The sequence below is a fragment of the Mercenaria mercenaria genome, chromosome 7 (genome assembly GCF_021730395.1).
Source record: "Mercenaria mercenaria strain notata chromosome 7, MADL_Memer_1, whole genome shotgun sequence".
Lineage (NCBI taxonomy): Eukaryota > Metazoa > Mollusca > Bivalvia > Venerida > Veneridae > Mercenaria > Mercenaria mercenaria.
In genome coordinates, this window is record NC_069367.1 from 41,950,333 (window position 1) to 41,962,176 (window position 11,844).

Sequence of the window (11,844 nt, forward strand, 5' to 3'; positions counted from 1 at the left end):
TACAAATCTCATCTCATTTTCATGTAGCATACAAGAGGTGTTAGTTTTATCATTTAATAGTTAAAACATATTTGTTGTATATATAAACATGTATCTACAAAAAACAAACATTTACAAGGGGTATGTATACAATTGCAAATACTCTAAATAAGGTTCAGATCTTTAGTATTTTGTCTTGATATGGTTCAGAATGTGGCCGGTTTTGGACATTTTATATCAAAGTTAGCTCCCCTGGCTATTTAAAAATTTTATACCGAAAAGCTCTTTAATAAGTAAGGGTTAGTACCAGATATACATTGATATTTCGATGAGTTTCGCCGAGTCAGAACATTTTTCCTCAAAGTAATATTTTGCAAGGTTATCGTTTAAAAGATAAAAAGGATCCAGATTATACTTTATACTATCTGAACATAAAACTAACATGTTTATGTGTATAAACAGTTACACAGTGTGTGTGAGGTTTACAATTGTACACACCTAATGCATGTGTAGTAACAAAAGGTATAAATGTGCATACAAATACAAAGTTAAATTCTTATCTGTTATACATATATATTATTATAAACACAGTTAATTTCACATATTCTTTCTCATTTGAGAATGATTTGTTTTCCATTTAAAGTAAGTATCTAAAACTATTTTACAAAATGATACTTGTTCGATATCTAGCTGAGAGAATGCCGCGTGTCATACGGATAGCTTGAATAACTATGCTTGCTACGGTCATTTGCCGAAAAAGGTTTCAAAAGAGTGCCTTTATGCATATTTTGATAATATTAACAAAATACGTACAGAGATTAAATAAGTGTGACTCCTTGACAATGTCTAAGAATTAATGGTCAATCTTCTACGACAGTTCCAAAAGCAGCGGCCTGTGGGATTCCATCATTGCAGCTTACGAATTAAGCGAAAACAAATCTTGCTGATTTATGTACATTACTCCTTACTTTGAAAAAAAAATGTTACGAAAATAAGATATAAATAGTTATTTTAACTACTAGATCTAGCATTATGTATTTAGAACAATGTAAATTAACTGTAAAAGAACATGAATTTCAAAACCGCATCCAAACTCACACCCTTGACATAGTTAGTGCTTTAGAGTCTTTGCTCAAAAAGAAACACGTAATGAATGAAGTTTTTCACCAACACTTAAATAAGAACACTTCACAAGTTTGACACCAATACTTGGATGCTCAGTCGTTCACAGAGATAGATCAATTGGCGAAGAATGTGAGGCATTTTTTCCTGTCGGAAACAGCTCATTATAATCTGAATAACTTACACTAAACACAGACTATAACATCAGATGGATTAAGCTAGAAATTAAAGGCATTAAACCTATGTACAAAGCACCATACTACAGGCCACATGAATCAGACATAGACTCATAGATGTTGCAAAATCTCTAGATCTTGTCCGTATCCTTCTCAATCACAGCCTGACACAGATGGTAACTAGATATACCAGAAATCAAAGTATTCTTGACCCTTTGCTCATATTAAATTAACAAAGTTGAAATAAGTATATATTCTTATATATATTTCAATGCAAGACCAACTGACCTCAAACAAAACATTCAGAACTTGTCACCGCTACTGAGTTTAAGAACTGCATGCAAGACCCAGCGAAGAAATATTACAAAACTCTGACTTTCTTTCCGTTGAAGACTTATTGGACTAGTTAAAAAGAACAAGCCGTAGCACTTAATTACGTACCACTGAAGAAAGCTGGCAACCAGGGTACCTAAGGAAACACCAAAGTCGATATATAAAAGAGATACCATGAACCAAAAGTAAAGTAAATCAAACCCATACTCGAGCAGTGGAGTAAATGTAAGAATATAAAAGGTCCCATAAGAACTAAACCTAAACACTCTTTAACATTTCACATCTAGTAAACAACATACTGTATATCGCTGATTCTGATGTCAAAGACACAAAAGTAATTTTTCCTATAAAAGTTACATACACTTATTATAACCTCCTAAAAAGACTCACAAACTGTCTCCCCCATCAACGATCAAACATCAGGTGTCTCAAAACTAACAGTTTTCAATAGAAACTTCTAGCTTTCATTTAAACAAACATGCATACTTAAATGCTTTGCACCTTCATGCCTAATATCTCTATCAGCAAATCTAGTGTTGTAAAGCTTCTTGCTAATCTTTAAACCAACAAAGCTGCAGCACCAGATCAGATCAGGCCTAACGTGCTAAGGGAGATGAGGCATGAACACAAAGATAATATTATAACCGTCTCTCTCAGAAATCCTCAAACTGTGTTACAATTTGACCACTGCGCCCGCTCTTTACTTTTAAACTTTAGTCAAAAGCTCAATTTTAATTTTCATGGTAAGGTTCAGTACCCAAAATCAATAAGCAAGATCAGTGCTTTACAAACACGTCATTTTAAGAATTTAAATTTTCTCGTTTCAGGAGGTAACTGATTAAAGAATTACTGGAGTACGAAACAGCAGAAAGACTAAGGGTATTCAATTTTCTCTCATTTTGAAACCCTACATTAATGTGTTTTTAAAGCACTGATATTTACCAATTGATTTTGGGCACTGACCCTTACCATGAAAAATAAAATAATTTTGACGAAATTTAGAAGTTCATTAGCAGCAGACAGATAGCTGTGCGTGTATATATAAAAACAAGAAACCTGTAGTATATGATAAATGTGTTTATAGTCGTGAATATTTCGAGAAAAGTACTATCTAAGCAAAATGCCATGAACCTTGTCTTTTTATTTTAGTTACATTTTCCTTCGAATCGAAACTCGTAACCAGCATTCCCGGAAAACTACAAAAGCTTTTGCGTAGACACAAACACTGGTATGTTCCAAAAAGTAAATAGTAGGTTTATAACCAGGTGTTCTTCTCCAGTTTGTTTTTTAAATGTTTAAGAAAAGCACATTATTTTGGAAAAACTCACGTTTTCGTGTAGTGCCGCCATCTTTGTTGTTTAGATAAAGTTCATTGCGACCCTTCCCCCCTCCCCTCACTTGAAAAAGATTTAAGCACATTGCAATGTATTTAAGCCTCTTTCTTCTGTTTTATATCAAATTCTTTTTTCTACGATGACCTTATAAGATTTGTAGCTGAGACCATTTATTCCGCCAACTTCTGTCAAATCTGGGCATTTTCCAGATATCATTCTCCACTTGTAACGCTGCATTAAGCAGGCAAAGAGCAAATGCAGCTCCGGTTTAGCTACGAATTCTCCAAGACATGCTCTCTTTCCCGCTGAAAATGGCAACCAGTTCTTTGGTTTAGGTCCAAGTTTTCCATTCTCGTCTAAATAACGTTCAGGAATGAATCGATCAACATCGTCCCAAGCGTCTGGGTCATGGTGTAGGGCCCAGTGATTGACTATAACTGTTGTTCCCTTAGGTATCCTGTACCCAGCTTCATGAAAAAGAGAAGCATTATTTACATGTTTCTTACATTTGCAAAAGGTTTATTGGTCACAACAGTAAAGGAATTTACGTTATAACCGTATCCATGGCATTATCCGTGACCCGATGCAACAAGCAACATTTCAACTCCAACAGACTCGCATGTTTTCCTCAATAGTCTATAAGAAGCATCTTTAAAAGGGTTCAAACGCCAGTTTATCAATTCAATTAAACTTTATGTTCAATTGGAAAAGAATAGATATTAATTAAAAACAGTTAAATTCAAACGTATTAGTTTAAAGCAAATAAATGCGTGGTTACTTGACATATATATAGAATAAAAAAAAATTATTGGCACCTTATTTGGAAATAACATGGTTTTAAAGAGAATTCTTATAAAATGGAGCTTACCAATTTCAGTGTCACAAATGGTCATATGTGGTACTCCTAATGGAACTACTGATCCCACACGCATACTTTCATGCAATACAGCTTCCGTGTAACTAAGATTAGGCCGGTCATTAATGCCAGGAAGTCTCTCCCTGCCTAAAATTCACATAAACATGGCAGAGGACTTTTTGCTATTTGTTCTGTTTAGTCAGGTTTTTAAAATTATAGCAAAAAATGTTGCAAACTACTTTCACTTGATCTTACAAAAAACGTAAATTATATATTTTGTAAAATCATGTTTCTGTCCCAAATTATAAAAACAAGCTCTGTCGCTGTTGTATGGTCACAAACGGATTTGAACAAATAGAATGCCCTGACATTTAAGAAAAAAGAACTACAGAAATTAAATACCTACCAACAGCTCTGTCAATTTCTTCTTGCACCTTGTCTTGTATGTCGGGAAAGGCGACCATGTGTAGAATCGCACCTTTCAGAGTAGATTTTGACGTGTCTGTTCCAGCTACAATTAATTAATCTTTGAATTAAAGTTTACCAAAAAATTGCATTTCAAGTGTCTGGTGCAAAATACGTTTATACTTCCCATTTTGCTCATGTTGAATAAAAACCTTTATAATAAAACTACGAATTCGGTCTCAGGTACAGCATGTACTTTACTAACGAATACATTAATTATGTATTCAACTCCTATCGAAAAAAATATTCAATTCGAAATGACGTAATGAATGCGTCTCGATATTCCATATGTCAAAACAATCACCGGTTTAAACGAGTTTTCAGACTTATCTAGTATGTAAAGTTATAGTCAATTTTGACTGCTATGTTATATATATATATATAATAAAAGGTCATTAAAACAGTACCTTGATTTGCAATGATTCATTCGGTTGTCGTGGATTTTGCCTGGTCGGCTTACACTTGGCGTAAGCGCCTCGTGGAGATCTAGGTCTGGCAAAATCCACTTGAGCCGAATGCAACATTGTACTCAAGGTACTGTTATAATCCTACTTTTTTCAGATATATATTATTGAGATTCATACATATTTTGTCTATTAAATTTTTATATATTTACATGAATTTTTACAATAATTTTATCTACTTGAACTTTTTTGAAAAAAAAAAAACCTTCAAAGTAAAGCCACTTGCAAAACATAACACAACTTAGAAATGTCAATGCCGTTTTATAAAACAAAATAAATTTTACCAAAGAAAATATCGGATAGCGTCTGCACCAGGTGTTGGTCAGTTAGTGATTTCAATATTTCCGCACCTTCTTCTTCACCAGCTTCCATACGAGCTAGGATAAGAGTGTCTGTGAAATGACGGACGTTGTCTGAAAAATGTATTTACGGTAACTATGCATGTGATTACAAGAAACATTCAAACTTTAGTAGGTTCAAGGTCAAGTGATGTAATTTGTACAGGAGAGGAATGTGACATTTTTTCTCCTGTCTGTTATCACAGGGCGAGTAGCTGCCAGAAGCACTATTTCAGCAGACACATGGTTTATCTAGTACAACTTGTCATATATCATTTTTCTTTGAAAGCCTGTAGTACATTGTATAAGGCATGCACTTTCTCTTTGAGTTAATATGTTACTCATACCTTTATCAAATGTTTTCTCAGCCTCTCTCAGTTTGTTAGTGATATAACCATCGGGCACGTCTTTCACGAATTTTTCCACATTCTTGAACGTGTTGGACTTGTAGACATATTTTAGTCCTGGAATGAAATCTTCTAATGCCCCTATCCCAAGCTCTTTTAACATATTCTCTTCCTTCTCAATTATATATTTCACCTCTTTATCCTTGAAATTGTACCTATAAGTAAATATGAGAGAAAATGGACAAGTGGAAACTGTGACATACAATAGGACAAACATCGAGAAATACTTAATTCAGTTTCTACGTACAAGTCGAAACTAAAGTAACAAAATAACTACAAGTTGAAAATGAAATAACAGAAATACTTGCATGTTAACTTTTTAATTCCTTTAATAAACCATTTTTAAAGAGGAACGTCAATTCTCATATTCTTGGAGCTTAAACTAATATATAAAATCAACAAACATAGAATAATAGCAGAAGACGTTTCATCTGTTTCAAACACTTTGATAAAAGTCAAACAAAAACGTCCACCACCAAGCTGCACTCACGTTTTAGTTTTAATGTTTGTTCATTTTTGACAAAGCTAACAAAAACAACCACTATGATACGTGCACTGTAACATGGCGACGTTAACGCAAGACACAGTGTAACGGTATGCGAAAAATTCTTCAGAAAACCCGGCTGACTCTAAAATTGTTACACTAGTCGAAAAAGCTCAGGCCTGTATCAAAAGTGCTAGTTTACAAGTAGAACAGTCATAACGTTTTTAGACGGATGGGTGCCTAATGACCGCAAAACATGCAAAAGACCTACATCGTTTACCACTCAATCAGTGTTATTACAAGTTTTTAAATATAGCTGACATACGGTATGAAGCACTAATTTATGCGGAAGATGTATGTATGTCACGGTTGTGTGCAAGGTTTGTGCCTCCAACCCGCATTTGGAAGCGAAAACGGTAAATATTTTCATTTTATATTGTTACGACGTCGTTAGCATATTAAGGACCAAGATATATTTTTCAACGGTTATTTCTTTTTATTTATTATATAATAATAAACATAAATTTCATCGCTAAAACAATATACCTAATTATATTAAATTACTATAGTACTAGCTATATAAATTCTGCTTTTTTATTATATTTGAAATTATATATCTTTTTGAGTATAATTTAGAGTGTACCAATTTCCCATTTTTTTCACAAATGGAACTGGAACATTACTTCCTTTCACACCTAAATTTTTGTTAACATGACGTCAAAATGTAAGTAGGTTTAGCCTGCATATGTAGAATTTGACCTTGGCGGACAAAAAGGCGGACGTCATACATAACATTTTGAACGCTGTATCTTGTATACATACAATAGAAGTAATTATATATCTAAACAATGCAAATATCTGGAATAACTTTAGAAGGTACTTGTGAAATGTCTTTGAATAATTTTCATTGAACATAAAGATTGTTTCCTATACTATTTTGCCTAGACATCGGTTTTTATCTATCGGTGGGAAACAGCATATCAATATACTATTTATGTTTTATCATGTTAAGCTCTTATATCCACAGCGTTGCCCTTTCACATGACAATACCGTTATAAATGATGACGCTTTTGTTAAAATCTTGTTTAGTTTTAGGTGTATTCTATGTTATTTTGGGACAACCGCTTGTGTAACTATTATCAGTCAAAACAGGTCACTACGTTAAAATTGTACAAACTTCTTCGAAAACTTGATCAGCGTTAACAGTATACTTACTTTCCTCCGAAACAAAGTCCTGTGAGTATATTTCCAACTATAAAGGTGATATATTCTGACGGATCGAACTCTCCAGATAGTTGGTCAATCTCAAAAAAGGCTGTTTCGACTGCATCATGAACTCGATTTTGTAAAGCATCACCTTGCATGTAATGACTAGCGGATAGAAATAAGTGTATTTTGTGTACAATCAAAGACCGAACAAGAGAAAATGACCTAAAATTCAGAATTAACATACATTAGCTGGGATATGGGGGGACACGTAAATTCTTTGACCTTTACAGGTGACTGAGATCCCTAGCTAGGCCATGCATAGAAAAAATACCAATTTTATGACAAACTAGCTTATGCCAAGTTATATAGATATATCATATAAACTATGCATACAAAATTATAATCTGGCACGATAAATGACAAATAATAAAACTTATGTGGCAGTAACTAGATATGGACAAGAAAGAGCAGTAATGTACGGATATAACAGCTCGTATTTCGCCTGTCCGACTCCCAATACCCAGCTCCACTATAAGTATACACCTGTTTTCAGAAAGCAGTCATCTGCCGTTGTAATATACTGTAATAGACACTTTCCTGCATTCAGATTAAAAAAAAAAAACAACAATATAATCCGCTATCTATGGAAACTCACCGTAAAGCTTTTGCTGAAATTTTCCTGTGAAGTTTCCATGCTGGGCTATAGCTGGCCACGGCAATGTCCTTCCCTCCGTATGTTAGTACATCAACTTGAAGAAGTAAAACAACCCGCATTACCAATGATTATCTAATCATAGACAAATCTCTGTGCCATCAGTAAGTACATTTTTAAGAGAGAATGGACATTCTAAAGCAAAAGTATGCGATCCCAAAGTGTTCTTATTACAGAATGCGCTTCTTGCGTATATAGTTACTTTAAAAAAAAAACAGTTGAATAAATAAAGAAAAAGCATACGAGAAGGTACAAGTTGCCGTCCAGCAAAATCTGTTGACCTTTTCACAAGTACTTCCATTGCAGTTTCTATTGTATTCACAATGACAACTGGAATAGGACCTGCAATGTTTCCAAGATATGATGTAAGTAATTTACAACGAGCTTTCATTAATGCAACTATGATCAATCAATTTATTTGTAAATCATTTTAAGTTAAAATCTTCCGGTTAAACGGCAATAGCTTCTCATATAGGTGATCGAGTGGTGGACAGGGCAGAGAAGACGGTAGCCACTGTTTAGCCGAGTTTCCACTAAAGCAGTTACACGAAAGGCGAATCCTCAAATCACAAATAACATAAAACAAACGACTTCCTTATAGTACTATTTTCTTCAAGCAACGTTTATATTTATACTTTCTTTCATAAAAAGTAATTCCTTATGACGTAGTTAAAAGTACAAAAATGTCCGAAACCCCAGTCTTGTATGCAAGGACTTAACTTTTGTATAGCATTCTCTAAGAATAAATTGTAGGTTTCCAGGTTGTTTAATGAGCTATTGGCATTTTGTGATTATACTTGATCACATGTTTTACAAATCTTCTACGCGCATCGTTTAGAAAGACTACGAGTTACTAGCTTCGATTACTATTTATGAGTAAAATTTTAATGTTGTGCACACTATTCTGATCAAAATAACATAAACGAACGAAATATCGATTCAATCTTAAGGTTACATAGACCATATGTGATCATCGATAAAATATACAAACCGAATTTCGATTAAATGTTCATAGGTTTAAAGTTATATAGACACTATGTCATTGCCGATAAATACCGATACATGGTCACAAGTTTAAGGTTATGTAGACCATATGTGATTGCAGGTAAAATATACACACCGATTGTCTATTTCATATGGCATGTAATTCGTTGCGATATTACATCTTCTATAATTATTGTCTATCTTTATATATTTATTCAATGCCTTAAAATATTTATTGTAAAACAGAAATATTTGTTAAATATCTAATAGTTTGTAGGATTGAATGTGAAAACATTGAATAAATATTGTGTCGCATCGCAGATTTATTTTTTTTTACAATAAATATTTCTAAAGATTGAACAAATATATATGTGAAAACATTGAACAAATATTTCTGTTTTACAATAAATATTTTAAGACATTGAATAGAAGATATAATACTGCAACACATTACACGCAATAATTTCATGTTTATAAGTTTAAGGTGTGATCAAAGGCGTCATTTTCATATAGAATTATCAATTACCTGTGCCGATAGTTATCACGGGTCCGTATTTCTTTGACCATTCAAACGCTTGTTCGTGCAGCTTAGACTGGTCGATTTCTATAAAAATGGAAAAATTTTATATAAGATGCTTAAGAACAAAGTTTATATAGAAAGGCATACTCAAAACAAGAACAAGTAATAAAGTTGAACCTAGTAAAAAGGTAAATGTTGTAATGAAATGTCATGTCCAGCTGATCTAGAATTAATGTCTAACCATGTAAGGAGGACTTTTATTATTGGACGTAAAAAAATATGGTGTAGCGCCGAAACAAGAAATTTAATATGGCGTCTAGTAAGGCCGCCACAGAATGACAACACTAGAATTCAAATATACAGTTGCAATTTTAATACTTACGCAATGCATTTCCTAGGAGAGGGAGTCCAGTGGGTCCTGGTGGATACTTGTACTTCCACTTTTGTATCGCCCAATACACGATGAGCCCGGCAACCAGACCGACAATACACGTGCTCGTAATGGAACCAGGAACCAGAAACTCCAACATGTCAATGTTTTTCTCCTTTATCTATTAGAAACTTATATCATTATTAATATTAACCCTTATCATGCTGGACACTATTTATTCTGCGTTTGCGACCAGTGCAGATCAAGATCAGCCTGCACATTCGTGCAGCCTGATCATGATCTGCACTGTTCGCCATTCAGTCAGTATCTTTTTGGTAAGCACCCCTTTTAACAATTAATGGTACTGTCCAAATTGAGATATGGACATATTTCATTATAAAAATTTAGCGGTGTATGGGTTAAGCTACTATTTTTTTTACACGAAAATAAGAATAAACAAATGAATAATAAACCAAAGAAAAGGCAATTGTACACAAAAAATATGTAAAAAAAGTCTTAAACGCCGTCAGAGGTATCACTACAGAATGAGCACGTTTCCTCCTCGATCGATCTAACTTCGTATGTACAGTATGCATAAATTGTTTTAAACGATAATACTAAATATTATATAGAAACGCCTTAATACTGTGATATACAATTTAAAAGTACATTTCTATAACTAAGTGATTATTATAACAAAACATAAACTTACTTTGATAAATACTCCTTGTTATACTTTATAGAAATGAGAAAACAAGAAACCTTGCGACGATCGATATATTTATACAGTAGCGGTTTAACCTAGTTTACCCTGTAGCTGTGTGTCCTTTTTATTAACCCTATCTCAGTGGGCGCATTCGGCATACAAACCCGTGTAACTCTGACTAGATCACCCGACTTTACCTGAGTGACACGAGTAACAACTGTAGCCCGAACGCTTTATCGAGTAACTTAAAATGGAGAACGTTACCTATATCAGTATATGCTAACAGTTCAAAGGCTTCTGAGCTGTAACAATAATAAAGAATGCTTACTACTTTTGACACATAAATGACTTTATTTTTCAAAATAAACTGCTGATCAGACGAGACAGAATCCCACGTATCAGAAATTATGTTTAGTTATTGGACTATATGTTTATGTATGCGATATAGTGCTGTTAGTTGCGTGTATCTTACATAATGTTTGCATCTTTAATGACAATGAAATAAATGATTTTTGTGAAGAACCGAACCTAACCTAATAAAGATATGTTTGATGACTATAACGAGGACGGACTGTCTGTTATCGTTGTAAGAGATGAACTGGTACGACTTCTGTCAGAGTGAAAAATCAGACTGGATTATCATCAATCGACTTTTCAGATTCTGGGTTCAAGTAACACTTGGAAAAATGTTCAGCCCATAATGTTTAATAGACTAGAAATTTCTATTTTATGTTAATTTATACTTTAAATTATTTCTGAAGCAAGAGCTACAACTTATATTAGTCCTCTTATATCTACATATGACTCTACTAACCCGGGTCATTTCAAATTAAAGGGTGTTTGGTATAATTATTTATTTTTTTTTTATTGTTGTGACTGAAATCCATTTAAGGAAACAGTGGAGACCCTGATCACATGATCTGTTTTATGGTGTTCAGTCTGCACTGTTTGCCAAGACCCATTTATAGGAAGAAATATATTACGAAAATGAATAAGCTCAACTCTGCTGACTGTCTCTATTCCCCCATGCTAATGAATTTCTTTTTTTTAAACATGTCTTTGTTTAAAATGACATAACTGAATTCACCATGCTCACAAATAGCACATAACAAACAGTATGCTTTTTTTTTCAAACTTTTTTACGTAGTACAGCCATGAAATGTGCTAAATGCTAGTTTGACTTTTAAAAGACCAAGTACCAGTTCTTGATGTTGGCCAGTTGGGTTCAACACCATTTCCAACAATCTTATTGCCATATATGACTGCCAGTCACAAATGGTAACAAATGTTCACTCTCCCTGGCAAGCTTAGCAACCTAAGTGGCTTACCAGTCCACTTTCATAAGCAACTGACAACTCTACATTCATATGGACTGAGGTAGGTT

The 11,844-nt window shown here is 33.7% G+C and overlaps 1 protein-coding gene across 2 annotated transcripts; it reads right to left on the reverse strand.

Moving 5' to 3' along the window:
• Nucleotides 1–382: 382 nt before the first annotated feature.
• On the reverse strand, nt 383–10,604 carry LOC123554316 (steroid 17-alpha-hydroxylase/17,20 lyase-like). Of its 2 annotated transcripts, none has more exons than XM_045344385.2 (11): nt 10,467–10,604; nt 9,767–9,935; nt 9,391–9,468; nt 8,124–8,222; nt 7,824–7,917; nt 7,175–7,330; nt 5,415–5,629; nt 5,014–5,142; nt 4,207–4,311; nt 3,813–3,947; nt 383–3,411 (listed from the first exon to the last, which is right to left on the reverse strand). In XM_045344385.2, exons 2-11 carry the CDS (start codon nt 9,912–9,914, stop codon nt 3,065–3,067), a joined length of 1,506 nt encoding a protein of 501 aa, XP_045200320.2. In that variant the 5' UTR covers nt 9,915–9,935; nt 10,467–10,604; the 3' UTR covers nt 383–3,064. The 2 variants fall into 2 exon arrangements, with proteins under 2 accessions (XP_045200320.2, XP_053404204.1); XM_053548229.1 differs by having other exon boundaries at nt 9,767–9,945; nt 10,467–10,563.
• Nucleotides 10,605–11,844: the final 1,240 nt, after the last annotated feature.

Coding starts and splice junctions, on each gene's coding strand:
- LOC123554316 (XM_045344385.2), bottom strand. CDS start 9,914: ATGTTGGAGTTTCTGGTTCCTGGTTCCATTACGAGCACGTGTATTGTC. Junction 7,918..8,123: donor ACGGCAACTTGTACCTTCTC/GTATGCTTTTTC, acceptor TACTTCTTCAAG/TTGATGTACTAACATACGGA. Junction 3,948..4,206: donor AGAAATTGACAGAGCTGTTG/GTAGGTATTTAA, acceptor TGTGAATTTTAG/GCAGGGAGAGACTTCCTGGC.